This window comes from Sphaerodactylus townsendi, linkage group LG02 (genome assembly GCF_021028975.2).
Source record: "Sphaerodactylus townsendi isolate TG3544 linkage group LG02, MPM_Stown_v2.3, whole genome shotgun sequence".
In the NCBI taxonomy this organism is placed as follows: Eukaryota; Metazoa; Chordata; class Lepidosauria; order Squamata; family Sphaerodactylidae; genus Sphaerodactylus; species Sphaerodactylus townsendi.
The window spans coordinates 116,185,127-116,202,219 of record NC_059426.1 but is presented as its reverse complement, the minus strand read 5'-3'; the positions used below and the strand labels follow the sequence as shown (position 1 = coordinate 116,202,219).

At 44.2% G+C, this 17,093-nt stretch overlaps 2 protein-coding genes across 3 annotated transcripts in view; both read left to right on the top strand.

The window, feature by feature from the left end:
* The first annotated feature begins 4,523 nt into the window (after positions 1-4,523).
* Positions 4,524-5,009, top strand: LOC125426334 (octapeptide-repeat protein T2-like). Its single transcript, XM_048484593.1, has one exon. The coding sequence runs from the start codon at positions 4,524-4,526 to the stop codon at positions 5,007-5,009; it is 486 nt and encodes a 161-aa protein (XP_048340550.1).
* Positions 5,010-9,438: 4,429 nt separating this feature from the next.
* Positions 9,439-17,093, top strand: part of LRP4 (LDL receptor related protein 4) — a 116,512-nt gene continuing 108,857 nt past the window's right edge. For both annotated transcript variants that reach the window (XM_048486358.1, XM_048486357.1), the window contains exon 1: positions 9,439-9,848. In XM_048486358.1, coding sequence (XP_048342315.1) covers positions 9,752-9,848 — 97 coding nt within the window. In that variant the 5' untranslated portion in view covers positions 9,439-9,751. The remainder of the gene's footprint in view (positions 9,849-17,093) is intronic.

The window sequence follows — 17,093 nt, the reverse complement described above, 5'->3', positions numbered from 1 at the left end:
CTCACAGCATTTTTAAACCCTCATGGCAGCCACAACCCTCATGGCAGCCATCTAGCTTGGTCCTCAGTGACATATATCTAGTAACTAGGTTTACCATCAAATTCAGATGTAATGCTATCTCTATGTCTCCTCATGTTATGCTATCACTGGACTTAATAGTATCAGTCATGCCATCAGGGGTTCATTCACAGACTCATTCTTCAATTTAATATATTAAATATATGAATAAATAACTATCAAATTGAATCTATATCACATTTCATCTTACCCTTCTTCCCAAGAATACGGGAAACAATATAGGGTTCTCCTAAGAACAATACATTAACACTCACCTGATAGCAAATGGCAAACCATTTGGAAACTAGCAAATCTCACAGTATACACTACTGATGACCTCAAAGTCGTCATATTACTTCAATATTTTTTTCAAAAAAAGGCTACAGTGTTATATAGTTAAATTAGATTTCATCAGCAAATATTGTTTGCCACATTAATTTGCATCCTTTCTTTTACGAGGGATCTCAAAATTGCCTTACTTAGGATTCCCAAGGTGTCTCTCATTCAGTCACTGATGTGAGCCAGACTTACCAAGCTTCAACAAGTTTGCAGCATCATGAGTCTTTCAACCAACAATGTGTTCTGTTTAGTTCAAACTTAATCCGGCCTCTATCACTCACAAGCGCACACACACACACACATACTCATACATATATCTAGAAAGATAGCATTATCTTACTGATTGTTGGTGTCAATGGATCTCTAAGCAACATGTTTATGGCCTTTGACCCTACTGTTTACAAATGTCTTTTATTTTGTATCCCCATGTGTCTGCCAACTGAAGATAAAGTTTTGTGTATTTGACAAACTGGGCTGTGGTCCAAGAAAGTTTATTTCACAACATCTTAATCTATACATTAATTAATTTTTTATAATTTGCCTTACCCTTGTGACTCAAGAAGGTTTACAGCTGTAAATTGAAACCATTCATATTAAAATAAAACCTGATTAACCAGGGGCGTATCTAGGCAAACTGGAGCCCTGGGCAAAACCTGAGTTTGATGCCCCCCCCCCCCATGGGTGGCCAACCTCTCCCACGGTAACCAAACAATGATTTTTTCCACCAGGTTGTTTCAAAGTCACCATCACATTATAGAACATGCCCCAACTCACAAATCTGAGCACAGCAGAAATATTTTTTTAAAACATTTTCAAAATGCTTTCGAAATGTTTTATTACTGCTATGAAAACATTTTATGGTGTTGTATCCAATCCTCCCAATTGGGGAAAACAGCATCACTTTCAATGTTATTTAAACAGGGGACCCCAGATTCTCCCTTTAAGGTGGATTTAAAAGGAGAATCTGGGTTCCCTAGTTTAAACAAGTGATGCTGGAATCCACCCCCAAACAGCATTATTTTCAATGGTGTTTTAGAGCTAGGGAGCCCATCTAGGATTCTCATTTTAACTCCACCTGAAAGGGAGAATCGGGGGTACCCAGTTTAAACAACATTGAAAAGTGATGCTCTTTTGGGGGTGGATTCTCCCACCCTGAAACAGCATCACTTTCTCAATGTTTAAACCAGGGACCTCCAGATTCTCCCTTTTAAATCTATGCACCCGAAGGGGATGGATTTAATAATAATGATAATAACCTTTATTAGGCATTGAGAGAATAAAAGAAAGAAAGAAAACAAGCATTGGCAGGAAGGGAGTGGATTTAAAAAGAGAATCTGGGGAAATTTAGGGGATGCTTGCTGTCAGGGGTGCAATTATTTAAGATAGCAGCACCAAAATTTCAAGAGTATCTTCATTGAGGCCCTACTGATGATAACCACCCAGGTTTGGTGAAGTTTGGTTCAGGGGGTCCAAAGTTATGGACCCTCAAAAGGTGTAGCCCTCATCTCCCTCTATTAAAGGCTCCCATTGGAAACAATGGAGGATGGGGGCACTCCCTTTGGGAGTCCATAACTTTGGACTCCCAGAACCAAACCTCACCAAACTTGTGGGGTAGCATAAGGACAGTCTCCTGATGATACGCTGAAATTTTGGTGCTGCTAACCTAAAAACTGCACCCTTTGCAGGCCAAAAATGGAAAAAACACTGAAAATACAAAAAATCCCACAAACGAACCTACGCCCCCCCACAAGGCTGCGCCCAGGGCAACTGCCCACTTTGCCCAATGGGAGGAACGCCTCTGTGATTAACCATGCCCAAAAAAGTTATTCCAGCTTAGACTCCATTAACATCTCAGCTGTCTCCTAAAAACTTCAACACGTGACCTCTTCTTGCTTCCTCAGACAGCCCCTTCCACAAAGTGAGAGGCATCACTGAAAAAGATAGGCTCTGATAGATGACTGGGGGAAGCTGTAAACAGGATGAGAGCCAGAAGGTGGAGGCTAGAGGAACATAATTGGTGTATGGGGCCATAGGGGAAGAGATGGTCCTTCAGATCTAAGGATCCTAAGCCATGAAGGGTTTTAAAAATCATAATCAGCATTTTTAATTGAATGTGGAAACAAACTGGAAGCCAGTGTAGCTCTTTTAAATTTGGCAAGATCTGTTTCTGTAGGCTAACCTCAGACCGTAATCAGGCTGCTGCATTCTGAATTAGTTTCTGGATTGTCCTCAAGAGCAATTACAGAAGTCTAGCCATGAGATTACAACAGCGTGGATTAGCATGGAGAGGTCAGCTGAGTCTAAGAAAGGGGAGAACTGGCGAACCAAATGCAGCTGACAGCTACCGTTGTCAACTTGCTTTTAAAAACAGCAAGACAGGGTCCCTGAGCATTCTCAAGTTCTTTACCTACCCTGCCAATGCCAATTCCATGCCATCCAGAACAACTGAGTCTAATCCATCCCAAGCATTATCTTTCCCTGATAAACTTCTGGAATCAATGATGAATACAAAACAAAACAAAAATGTTATATTCCATTAGTTTTGTAAAGTAAAGGAGGCTAAGTTTGCATTTAAAAGTTGCTAAAATAATATGAAACCTTTTTACTGTTTACAGATATCAAATAAACACTGTCAGAACACCACCTTTCAAGGACCTTTGAAGTGCCAGTTATGTTAGCAAAGAAGAACTTCTTTTCAACCAACATTGTGACAATACATTGAACATTTTGTTGGCTGAATTTAATCCAGCAAAGTTATTTAGAATTTCATCCACCAAAGTTATTACAATTTTGCTTGATTCTTTGTGGACAAAGTCAGAGGTAGGATTCAAATAATTTAACAGCCGGTTCTGGTGTTGGCAATTCAAATAATTTAACAACTGATTGTTTACAAGCACCATTTTAACAACCAGTTCTATCAAAGTGGTGCAAACCTGCTGAATCCCACCACTGGACAAAGTCCCTTTCTTCTGGTCCAACCCACATACTAGTTTGAGGTAGTTTCTGTCCTGTGCATACTCTGACCTCTTACCAGAGTCCTACAGATAATTTCAGGTTGACCCCCCTTTCTGATTTTGACAGAGTGCTTGGGGTTGTGAAGGCATCCTGGATCCTCACCTACCCTGGGTATTAAAAGCATACTTGGTGAAAGTGAAAACTCCCTTGAGGAATAGTATCAATATGTTCCTCTTACAAGTGGTGTTTCTTTCATGGCTGAAGAAAGCTGTGATTAGATTTTAAGAACTCGCCTTTTCTAAGAGGGAATGTAGGCAATTATTTAATTATGTCCAGTTTCCCCTCCTTAGGCAAGGTGATTGAATAGGTTGTGGCAGAACTGCATTTCCGAATGAAACACCTTCCTTTGACTCATTTCATTCTGGCTTCAGGCCAGGATCCAGGATTGAAACAGCACTATTGGTCTTGGTTGACAATCTCAAGCTGTTGACTGGATAACAGCAAACTATTGCTGCCTCCAACTATTAGAATTATCAGCAGAACTTGGTGCAGTTGATTATAGTACTTTGGTGCAGTAACTACAATAAATGTACAGTAACTACAATAAATCTTTGTTTTCATCTTTTCTTGTTGGCAAGAAATGAAGAGTTTCCATAGCAGAAACAGAATCTAATTGGGACTTGATGTGTGAGGTACCCCAAGCATCTTCGTCCCCAATGCTCTTTAATCTTTACCTTAAACCTTTGGACAAGATAATTAGGAGCTTCAAAATAGGTTGTCACTAATCTGTGGATGACACCTACCTAAAACCTCATAGTTTAAGGTTCTAGAAGCAGCTGTAAAGCTCTTGAGGCAGGGTCTTGAGGCTGTGGTCAAGTCTCTTCAGTTAATCAAGTCCAGAGTTCGGGCTGCTTTTGGACGTGGCAATAGACAAACAGATTAGTACTGTTGCTAGCAGCACCATCTTTCAGTTACATCTGGTTTGTTTGGTGGACTGATCCCTTATTTAGAGCCAACCTAGTCATGCTACCATAACCTCCAATATGGGCCACTGTAACACAGTTTCTGTTTTTGAACAGTTCTCAGAAGCTTCGGCTATGCAGAAAGTGGAAGCAAGATTCCTGTACACGTTCAACTGCTCAGAACATATGACTCTAGTGTTCAAGAACTGAATGGTTACCTATCTGCTTCTGGGTCCATTTCTGTCCAGGGGTCGCCGCGACGGCTCGCCCCGGACTCGCCCAGCCGGGGGGCGGGGCCAGCGAGAGGCCGGCGGCGGGACCCGGCGGCGGCCGGCTCGTTGGGGGAAACGCCGACGAGGAGGCGGGACGGTCGATAGACGGCCCCGGGATGCCACAGCTGTGGATCGTCGAGCCGATCGCGGCCGGCGGGAACGCAACGCAGCTGCGGCTGGGGCGGCGGCCGAGAGCGAGGCCGGGGAAAGGCTATTTAAGAGTGAGGCAAATGGACGGGCGAGGCTGGTCGCAACGGGTCGAGGGAGGGAGTTGCGGGGGCCGGGAGCGGGAAGGGGAGTTGTGGGAAAAGGACAGAAGGAGAGAGAGAGAGACAGCAGAGGGACGGAAGAGGGAAGCAGGCGAGGGAACAGAGAAGTGGTGAAGAGGCGAGGGAGGGAGAGTGAAAGAAACAGAGAGGAGTGAAAGGGAGTGGAGGAGGAAAGGGAGGCGGCTCAAGGGGTTCGTGGGCGCCTCACCCGAGGGGCTGCCGACCCCAGTCTTGTCTAGGCCAGCCCCAGGCGAGTGGGAGGAGGCTCCTTCTTCCTCCTCCCTAGGCGGCCACCCTGTGGTTTCGGCAGCTGGCAGTGCGGGCCCCAAAGACCGGGGCCATTGACGAGGGGCACATCACCTCGGTTAGGGACGGAGGGACGGTTTGCCAGCCCGGGCTGCAGGAGGGGCAGGGGGAACGCCACAATTTCAAAATGTTGTTTGTTACTTTAATGTCCTAGGATTGTTCATACTTATCAACCCACATCTCTTGGGTCTACTTCATTGTGCCAGTTACACTATCATTCTCTTTGTGGTATTTTCTTTTAGGATTGTCAAACAGTGAAGCCATGGGCTTTCTCTGAGGTTAGTCCAGTCCTCTGGCCTCCCAAAGGATGCCATCACTCACTGTGTTCAGGAAAGCATGTAAGATAGTTTTCCGAGAGCATTTGGTGGAGGCAAAACTATTTTAGGAGATTTGGCTTCATTTTTAACTTTTGTGGTGTTTTTCTCTTGTTGATAGAGGAACAGGCAACACCCATGACCTGGGCCAATAACAGCACACCAGGCCATTTTGGTTGACACTCAGGGCCAGATCTTGACCTAAGCTATCAAAGCACTAATAGGACAGCTGGAGCCCACAGTGTGGATGAAAGCAACAGGTGAAACATACGCTTGTCATGGCCTCTCAGACTTGCACAGTCACAACCTGGGCCCAATACAAATCCTCAAGATGCTGGCAGTGTCTTTGGGGCTTGGCTTGCTTCAGGCATGTCAGATCAAGTAAAACTCTCATCTCTCTCCAATTCTATTGCTGGCACTCAAGCATCTTCACAGGGAGCCAGTGTGGTGTAGTGGTTAAGAGCAAGTGGACTCAAATCAGGAGAACTTTGTTTGTTTCGCTGCTCCTCCATCTGAGCGGCAGAGTCTTATCTGGTGAACAAGATCTGCTTTCCCACTCCTACATTCCTGCTAGCTGACCTTGGGCAAGTTACAGTTTGTTCAGAACTCTCTCAGACCCATCAACCTCAAAGGTGTCTGCAGTGACGTAGCAGCAATGGGGCGGGGAGGCATGGCGCCCTGGGCAGAGCCACGGTGGAGGTGTGGCTGGGCTGCAGCAGGGGGCATTCTGGGTTGGGGCGGTGCTGTGGCAGGGGCACAGGGCATGCATAACCCTGGGCACAGTTTCCCCTTGCTCCACCTCTGGGTGTCTGTTGTGGGGAGAGAAAGGAGAAAGGGTATAAATCCAAACTCTTTTTCAAACTCTTCAGGTAGACAATATTTTTTTCAGCATTTGAGTCAAAAAGATTGCCTACTTCCAGACTGTTATATTGGTTTTTTGTTGCAACTCTTTGTGGATCGCACTGCCCATCCTGTATCTTCCCTCTTCTGTATCCTCAATTTGCACTGTTCCCATTGTTGTTCCCCCACTCCCACAATGCTCTAGGTTATTTCCTGGCATTGCTTGGGTAAAGTATTTTGAGCATATGTACTTCACAGATTTTTGGCTTTTGTGTGTTGACAGTTACTGGGCAGGAAAGTGGTGGGGGAAGGAAAAAAAACTTATGTTAAGTCCACAAGACTCTTTTGCCATTCTCACCATACGTTTTATTGTAACCCTTTTGTCCACTGAAAAAGTTACTCAACTGGAACATCTGAAGCCGTAAAAGTGCTATGCTGCTGTTCCTCTTTGACAAATGCAAAAAGGGTGACTTCATCCCAGGGTTGCCAGCTGTCTGGGAAGAAAATATTGTGTACCTTTAATAGATGGTTAATGTGTAGAAACTGAAGCTTCTCATGGCATTGAGATAAATATCAACCCATTAAGCCTTAGAGCCTTTTTCCTGCAGGCAGTTGGCAACCCTACCCCATCCCTAAGAAACAACTAAGTACTACATCTTCCCTCAAACCTATGTATTTCTAGATGAAGAGGCAAGTTTAAATTTTATCTCTAAAAATGAGCGGAGAGAAAACTATGGATACATCCCCACTTCCCAATATTGTTCTTCTGCCTTCAAGGTAGCAGAGTGATCTGAACTTGATCAGCAAAGCTGGTCAGAGCAGATTACAGATATGAGGCAGAAGATGGTTCCCAGTTCCTTATTTGTTAATTCAGCCACAAATACTGACAATACTCACAGAGTTCTGCACACCAAAATGAGCTTTGTACTAACACAGATACAGGTGATGCATTTACCTTGCAAGTGAAAGTATTACGTCCCTTTGTCCAAAACTTAGTTTTAGCACTAACTAGTCCAGAGGAGGGTAATCTCAGGAGAAAAGAAAGCTAAAAAACCAGGGGTGGGTCCACCTCCATAACTTTGGACCATCCTGAGCAAGGAGTGCTTCAATCAGACTTTGGACTATAAGACAGCATAGTTCACCTTGCAGGGTAGCATCCCCCCCCCCCCCGCAAGTCAAAGGATTTATGATCTATTGTGGTCCAAAACTTATTTTGCAGTGCAAAGCTCTTAAGTATAACTTGAAGTTGGACCAACAAATAAATATAAAAAAGAAATTGTGAAAGGGCACTGTGTTACCTGAAATGGTGGGAGTCTATTCCTTTTTGAATGGGTAATTAGCAAGAGCAGACTCTTGGCTTAGCAAAAGGTTGGGCAAGGTCAAGATCTTTGTTGCCTGTGTATATAGAAGTCTGCTTTTGCAAGAAATCTGCAGAAGAGCAAGGTAAAGTTTAATAATTTTATTGAAGGAAATGGTTAAACTGGGATTTCCCAAAAGGGGGAAGTTAGCTGATTAAATTACAGATGTAAAACAATTACAAAGTAAATATGGTGGTCTCTAGAGTAAGGTTAGTCAGAGGAAGAACTTTAAGTTAGTACAATACTGGCAGGAACACTTGGGGCAAATATATATTAGCAGGTTCCTTGTCTTTGCAGAGTGGATAGTTCAGGACTTGAGATGGGAACGCTTTCCAAGGCAGAGGCATTTTTTTCTTTTAATCCCTTTAGGAAGGGTACGAGGCAGGTATTTTGGCAGGTGGAAACAGGCAAGGGCAAGTCCAGTAAAGATTTTACTTGTGGGTGTTGAGACAGCACGGTCCAGGGTAGGGAACCCATGGCTCAGATGTTCAGGAACCAATTCCATAATTCCCATCAGCTTGCTAGCATGGCCAATTGGCCATGCTGGTAGGGGCTGATGGGAATTGTAGTTCCTGAACATCTGGAGAGCCGCAGGTTCCCTACCCCTGCACTAGTCAATGCAGGGAATGGACTCCCCATTTTGGCACAGCACTGCTAGGCACCCCAAGAGATGACAAGATGGGTAGACAGCGTTGTTCTTAAAACAGACCCCACACACACACACACACGCACCATCAGTCAGTCTGGGAACAACTGTGTTGCAGATTAATTTCTGTACATTATTTATAATATGCTTTTTCCCATAGGAACTTATGTCTGTCAATCGCCAGGGTGCAACATCCAATAAAGAGTGCAATATGATTTGGATAGCAGCAATGCAATCTGGCAGCAATCTGAAACAGAGCTGAAGCAAAGCATAAGTATTAATATTATATATTAAATAGTGCTGAAAATTACATAGTAGGGTCATATTAGCAGCAACAGATTGCAGGGACTATACACACTAGCATAGTGCACAGACCCCAACTCTTTACCTGTTGTTCAGAAGCATTTTATTACAGTACAGCCCTATTACCTGTGTAAAAAGTCCTTTCAAATAATTCAGTTTTGTATAACTTGCAGAAGGCCCGGAGGGTGGAAGCTTTCTTACTGTCATCAGGTTGGCCATTCAAAAAGGTGGGCGCCACAACAGAGAATGCACGAGCACAGGCAGTTGTTCATTTTGCACAATTTCAGGGTAGACCTGCAGAAGGCCCTGCTCGGATGAATGATACATAGATGCCTCGTGTGTGTCTGTTGGAACATATTTCTCCTGGAAAAATGCACTGTGCTTGTAAAGCGTACAGGTCCTAGGGGTACAGTTGCCAACTCCAGGCTGGAAACTCCTGGAGATTGGGCAGAAAACAGGATTTGGGGAGGGGAGGGATTTTAGCCAAGTATAACGCCAGAGACCACCCTCCAAAGGCGCCACTTTTTCTCCAGGGGAACTGATCTCTGTAGCGTGGGGATCAGTTGCAATTCAGGGAGATTTCCAGGCCCTAGCTGGAGGATGGCAACTGTACCAGGGGAGGAATCTTCGTGATGGCGGGAAAGTGAGGCGAGGTTGATGTGCTACCACCTCAGGAGTGCCGACACTTATCCTGACCTATATGGAGATCGGGAACTTCGCCTGGCTCTGCAGCAACAGCAGCCTTTTTGGGTGAGAAGCGAGGGCGGAGGTTGCCCCGGCGGGACTCCTCCTCCGAGGGCAGGGCCGGGGGCGGTCGGGCGGCGAAGGGAGCCAGAGCGAGCTCCAGCCTTGCGCTGTGCGGAACAGACGCTGGCGGCGCAAAGGAAAGCTGTGCAGCAGCGCCTGGTCGAGAGGCATTGCGAGCCACCCCGGTCGGTCCTGGCGCCTGGTGGCGGCCACAGTAAGGTCTCCCGGCACCGCCAAGGGGGAGAGAAAACAGCAGGCGCCACAGCTCCAGAGACGGCGAGAGGAGCCGGGGAGCTCAACTTTTTCCCCCCTCTCGAGGCTGCCAAAAGAAGGAGCGAGCCTGCCTAGTGCAAGAGCTGGGGCCGAGGGCAGGGGTCGCCACCATGAGGCGGCTCGGGGGATCCCTCCCGCCGCCGCCGCCGCCGCCGCTGCTGCTGCTGCTGCTAGGGGTGCAGCTGGGAGCTCTTTTCTACGGACGAGGTAAGCGCTGGAGACCCACTCCGTCTTTCCCGCGCTCCCCATTGCTGGGCGCCGACAAGGCAGACAGGCGGGCTGGGATGACTGAGACGGTGCAGGGCAGATGGCAAATCCTTTCCAGTCCCCACTGCTCGCATCCTGGGGTCTGAATGGTGGCCTTTTAAGCCGGGAAGTCACCCTGCGGGCTGTTCCCCGTTGATCCCCGTTGCTCTGTGCTGAGCGACAAGCAGTCGGCACATGCTCCGAGACGCTGGGACACCTTGAAACTCGCTCCCACGTGAAGCCGGGCTCCCCTCACAGGCCAGCGACTTATGGACTGACTTTCGGGGCTTCGCAGCGCGCCTCCCTTTTCTAACCTGAAAGGCCCTCTTCGAGGCTAAGCTGTCTTCTCGTTGGGGCTATGCACACCTAAGCTGGGGTTGCCCCACTGAACAGCGTGGGGCTGTGTTCTGAGTAACCATGTTTAGACTTCATCGTTAGTGGCCCCCTCACCTGCGTGACAGCTGTGAGGTGGACATAGCCTCTTCTTTCTTCTCCCCTCCTCCTGTTGATAAAGCTAAAAGGAATGGCACAAAGCGCAGAACAGTGATGTGTAAAATGTGATTGTAGTAGCTGGGAAGAAAAAGGTACTTTGCATGTGCTCAGTTGCTGCTTAGAACTTCCACGCATTGCTGTGTTGAACTGGGCGAAAGAGCCTCCCCGGTTGAGCTCTGGCTCGAATTAAGTCCTCTCCCTCTTGCAACAGGGTGGAGCGGCGGCACTGCTAATTTGCAAGCCCTGCTGGAGTGTTTCTGGCGCCAGCATGCAGGGCATCCTGTCGAGTTAACTACCTGCTTTCTTCCCTACTTGGCATTGTCTTTGTCACTTCCGTCTCTCTCACAAACACACACACACACACACCTACCCCTTGTTGCTGGGGAATTCTGGTTCTCAGCTTATGTAGTTTCTGTACACTATATTTTGATTGAACTTTTCTATCAAAGTCTAAAAAGTTTTGTTGCTGTAACCAGGCCAGATTCCTATGAAGCCACAGCAAAGGGATCTTGACTGCTTTTTCATGCGTTCTTGAAAAATGGCTATTCTAAAAGGCAGCCTTCCCTTTTGATGTGTGTGGTGTGGCTGCCTCTTCTGAAGTTGATCTAATAAGTTTAGCCCTTTGTGATTTCCTTGCTGTCCAGTTTCTGTCTTTCTCTTTGTGCTCTTCTCAGTTGTGCGTGGAAGACTTTAGCATTGTTGAATTTGGTGCTGGGAGGTTGTATGTGTGCAGGTTATTTCTAGCCTTGTTGCGTGTTGGGACAGCAGCCCTTCCTCACCAGGAATGTAGCTGCTCTTCCTACTAGACAAGCCCCTTAAAGGTACAGCCATGATTTGGTGGATTCTTTTGGTGCTTTTTTGCTCTCAGTTTTAAAAAATTGGTAGTGTTCAGAACGCTTTTCTTGAAACTTATAGAGGAGGGCACACTGTACTGGACAGTGAAGTTATGAGTACTGAAGCATTTAAATCTATCCCTCCTCCAACGTTTCTATCTGTTTTTTTAGATGACAGCTCTCTATACTTTTGCTTTGCTGCATTTAAATAATATGTAGAAAGTTCTCTCACTGGTGCTGAGAGTATTGTTGATGCTAAATACTTGGGAGTGGTGGTGCAGTAATAATGGTGTTGGGAGAAGTAACTCAGCTGTTTATGAATAAATATACTTTTTTAAAAGAGGTGGTAATACAGTCAGCAGAAATTATCTTTAATTTTTGTCTGCTACCATCTAATTTCATCTACTTGCTTCTCCAGATGTTGATCTGAAGTTGTAAGAAGTTTCTGTCTTAGAAGTATCAACTCCCATCATTTTCACAAGCATTAGCCCCAGGGCACAGTGAGGCTGTGTTTAGATCTTAAACACTCAGAATCTTACATGCACACATAAACAGTGGTTGGATGGAAAATGTGGAATAGAATCGGCTGAATTTCAGTTTCTTTTATTACTAAATGTAGAAACTTAAATTTCTTTACGTAGTTCTATGACAGAGTAGAGGGAGAACTTAAAAGCCAGAGTATTGCTTAGCTAGAGGACTGGGAGGAATTTTACTTTGGCTGTTACCCAGGTGCTTCTAGTTAATGTGTTCTGGCAGTTAATGACTATGTGGGGGATGGTTTGCTGTAAAGTGCAGGTCATTTGTCATGCTTGCTTGTATGTGGTGGTGTGTTGATGCCTAGGGAGGCACTGTATGCCATACTAACTTGGAAAAAGCAACATATATGACTGATGCCCCATTTTGGGGTATTCTTTTCTTGAATTTCCTTTTGTGAGAGGACACTGGGATTTATGTTTAGAGTCTGAACATAGTTGATCACTCTTCGCTTTTATAAACAAGAACTCCAGTGTGACTTGATATATCTTTAAGGTGCTGTAGTTTAATATGGTCGTGTGTTTGTTGTCCCAGTAATATTCACAATTAGATGCATACGAATTATTAGAATGATGAGTGGGAAATTCATTTCCATGTAAGGTTGCAGTCCTAGGCATGCTTTGTTGTGTCCCATTGAACTCAGGGAGCCATTCCCAAGTAGACATTCATAGGATTGGGCTGCACCTGTATTAGCTCTGAGCCAAAGGAAGCTGAAATTCTGATGCCCATTTTCTCTGTATTTATACTCAACTTCATTTTAGCACTTTATGCTAGTAACTGTGGGGATGATTTAGATATCAAGTTTCAGATCTAAAACCACTATATCTCCATATCAGTGACTTTTTCACTTGGCTGTTGTCCAATCAGAATTTGTACACTGATTTCATTTATCCTTGGTTCGTGGTAACACACTAAAACAGAATTGCCCATCTACTGCAACCTGTTAAATTCAAATGCTTTGCATGCTTGATCTTTGACAATATAACAGGTAGTGGCAGAAGAGAAAAATTGTGTTGTGAATTAAGGTTTAAGAAGAGGAGATCTGGAACTCAAGCAGTACAATCCCAAGTAGTTATTCCCTTTTAAGTCCATTGAGTTCAACACTTTTTAAAATGTGTAACTCGATTTAGGATTGAGCTGAAGAATTCTTGGAAGATACTCTATCTGCCCTGAAAACTTTTTCTTGACTCCGTATATTAAGGCAAGTTATGGGCCTTTTCCGCACACTGCACTTACACCATTTCGAAGGTGTTTTTGATCCTGTTGTTTCCTATGAAGTTTATCTGCACTGTCCTGCTCAGAATGTTTTTCCTTGCTGCCATTATTATTATGTCAGATTTCACAGTTGCCAGATCTTTAGCTGGTTGTTGGACATTCATTACAATTTGAGCCTCACCCAGAGGCCTAGGAAGTTGTAATGTATTGGCATAGTATTCGTGTGGATCCCAGCAGGGGTGCCTTCTAAATTTGACAGATGTTAATTTTGTCAATTCAAAGATGTTTCATTGTCTCCCCTAGTGTTTTCGGAATGGTGCCCAGTGTGCCGATTACCACTGGGACAAACCTCAGCTGGTTTGTGCCATAGACGCTGAAGCTCAATTTTCAAATCATAGTATCTAGTGACCTTCTTGTGTTCTTTTTCAGTGACCCTGCTGTCACTGGGTACTGCTATGTCGATGATGGTCACTTTCTTGTCCTCGATCATGGTGATGTCTGGTGTATTGTGTTTCAACACTTTTTCTCTTTGGATTCGAAAGTCCCACAGGATCATCTTCTTCTTCTTCTTCTTCTTCTTCTTCTTCTTCTTCTTCTTCTTCTTCTTCTTCTTCTTCTTCTTCTTCTTCTTCTTCTTCTTCTTCTTCTTCTTCTTCTTCTTATTATTATTATTATTATTATTATTATTATTATTATTATTATTATTATTATTATTATTATTATTATTATTAATAATATTAATATTAATATTAATATTTATAAACCGCCCTCCCCCAAAGGGCTCAGGGCGGTGAACAAACAGTAGATAGAGCCCAATAAAATCAGTAGTCATTAAATAACGGCTCTATATATAGTTAAAACCAACCCCATTAAAATGCAGCGTTCTAACATCAGGTATATCGATGGCGTCCTACTAATACATCCCCTAAAGGGGGAGAGGGGAAGAAGAGAGGAGAGACAGCAGGGTCCACAGATGTTAAGAAGGGGGGGGCATCAGCGGCCGGACTCCCCAAAAGCCCGGTGGAACAACTCTGTCTTGCAGGCCCTGCGGAATCATCTTGACCTTCTCATATTCCATTACTTTCTCTGGACAATGTTCCCACCAGTTCTTAGCTGACCTTATGTTGTAATTCTTGCATAAATTCCAGTGGATCATCTTGGCCACTGAGTTGTGTCTCTGTTTGTATTCAGCCTGGGCAATCTTTTTGCATCAACTGAGAACATGATCTACAGTTTCATCAGCTTCTTTGCACAATCTGTACTTTGCATCATCCGAGGATTTTCCAATTCTGGCCTTGATTGAATTTGTTCTAACGGCTTGCTCTTGAACGGCTAAAATCTGGAATTCAGTTTCCTTTTTCAGACTTCCAGTTGTTAACCACAGCCAGGTCTTTTCGTTGTCTACCTTGTCCTTGATCTTCTCCAGAAATTGGCCATGCAGAGCTTTGTTGTGCCAGCTTTCAGTCCTCATTTTAATCACATTTTTTCTGTGTTCTTGTTTGGTTTTCTGGGTTTTCAGCAAATGTCTGTTCTTCACTTCAATCAATGCCTGTTCTTGACTTTCATTCACATAATTGGCCAGCACATGCTTCTCCTCTTCCACTGTTTGCTGTACTTGTAGTAAGCCTCTGCCATAAGATCTCCGGGGAAGGTATAATCTATCAGTATCACTGTGTGGGTGTAAGGCATGGTGCACTGTCATAAGCTTCCGAGTTTTTTTATCCAATGCATCGAACTCAGCCTGAGTCCAGTTGATGATTCCTGTAGTGTACCTATGATGGGTATGGCCCAAGTGTTGATGGCCTTGATGGTATGCCCACTGTTTTATTTAGATTTCAAAATTTTCCTGACTCTCTGGATGTATTCTCTACTGACCACAGTCTTCACTTGCCCGTGCTTGATGTTATCCAGCTGTAAAATGCCTAGGTATTTATAAGCTACCTCTTGGTTGCACTTGATGAGTTGGCCATCAGCATTTCTGTGCCATCAATCTCAGTGATCTTGCCCCTCTTTATTGTCACAGTGGCGTACTTTTCCAGGCCAAATTCCATTGAAATGTCTGTGCTGAATATTCACACTGTGTTTACTAGTGACTGGATTTCTGTGTCTGATTTCCCGTACAGCTTCAAATCATTCATGTACAGCAAATATGAGATTTTTCCCGAGTCTGTGCCTATTTGATAGCCCAACTTTGTTTTCTTTAAAATTACTGTTAGTGGGATCATGGCAATGATAAACAGTAAGGGCGATAGTGAATCACCTTGGAAAATTCCTCGATTAATATTGACTGTTCCAAAGTTTTCATTTCCAACTGTCAGTTCAGTTTTCCACTGTCACATCACTTTTTCAGTGAATACTCTAATGTTTTCACTGATGCCAATTGTTTCCAAGCATTTCATGATCCAATTATGGGGCAGTGAGTCAAATGCCTTCTTGTAATCGATCCAGACCATATCCAAATTCGTTCTTTGATTCTTGCAGTTCTCCATTATCATTTTGTCTATCAGGAGTTGATCTTTTGTATCCCTGCTCACCTATACTACCACATCATTAACTTCCTAAACAGTGACATCAGCTGCTAGTGATGTGGAAGCAAAAGCAGGGAACCATGTAACAAGATGATGGTGGTGGTGATAGATTTCACAGCTGCTAGATCTTTAGCTGGTTGTTGTCCTTTCATTACAATTCAAGCCTCACCCAGAGGCCTATGATGATGATGGTAGATTTCACAACTGCCAGTTCTTTAACTGGTTGTTGGTTCTTCTTCTCTTCCTCCTCCCCCCATACATGCGCTGTAGCAATGATTTATAGCATTGCTGATTTGATGATCCCAAAATACTGAGAGAAAAGAGCACAAGAAATGATAAAAATAAGAGGAGGGGGCAAAGCAGTGAGGTAAGGGACAGAAAAAAAATGGCAGACCAAGCACCAAAGACAAGTTGGGTGATTGCACAGGGGACATGGATAATGGGCAGACTTTTTGTCAGGAAAGAAGGTTTCAGTATGATTGCACTGTAAGGGAAGCTAGCTCAGAAAACTTTCAGGGAAAAGCATCGTGGTAAAAATGTTTTCAGAAACAGTGGAGAAAAAGTTAACTAGAAACATTTCCAGAATCAAGTGGAGGGGGGGGGGGGGACTGTGTGAAACACCATGGGAAAAACACAGCATTAGAGGGCTGAAAATGTTTTAAACCAGTTGCGTGTGACAGGGCATGGTTGCTCAGTATGATGAACATACTATAAAATTGTTTTCAGGGATTGCTGTGTGGTATTCTGTTCACACAAAAATGTTTCATGGCTCTGTGGAATCCTTGCCAGTGCAGGCCAAATCACCTTCTGTCAGTTATGGAGGTAAACAGCAGGACGGTACATTTCCCTATAGCAATCAATGTGGGAGAAAGTAGAATGGTATCAGTGGGGTGTTAAACTGCTTACTGTGCCTGATAATCCAAGCTGCTGAGTGTGAAGTTTCTGTCTGCACGGGCCATCTTTGTAGCCACCACCACAGATTTTGTTTATCAGTTACACTACAGTGTGGCATGATTTTGGGAACTGGCATTTAATTTGCATAGATTAACAACTGAATTGAATGTTATAAGTCCATCTTGTTTAAAAATGGAAGTTTAAAAAAATACTACTGTTCTTCCAAGGAGCTATGACCAATGACCATGGTTCCTCTCCTCCTATTTTACCCTCTCAATCATGTCAAAGTAGGTTAGACTGAGACCCTGACTAAATGCTACAAAGTTTTCATGTCTTCTTTACATCTGTTCTAGTTCTGTTGACCAGACATACTGTGAGACATCAGTACTCAAAAGTTAATTCTCAGGCACGTGTGGGCTGAATTTAGATTGGAACTGCCTAAAAATGGGAATTAAGCTTCCCCCCTCCACTATTTTCCTGACCTGAAGTGTCTACTGTGAGCCACATTGGGTTGGGATAATGGTGCACAGGTAAAACTTTCTCAAGTGTTACGGTTCTGATCTGAGTCAGGCTTGTGTGTGCCTGGGAATTAGGTTCTGTTCCAAAGTACATCTGGGGCAGTATTGGGGCAGGCACGGAGAACATGCTTTGTATTGTGTAGCTGAGCCCAGAGAGATGGCAACTAGAGTTTCATTGCAGATGGGATTTTA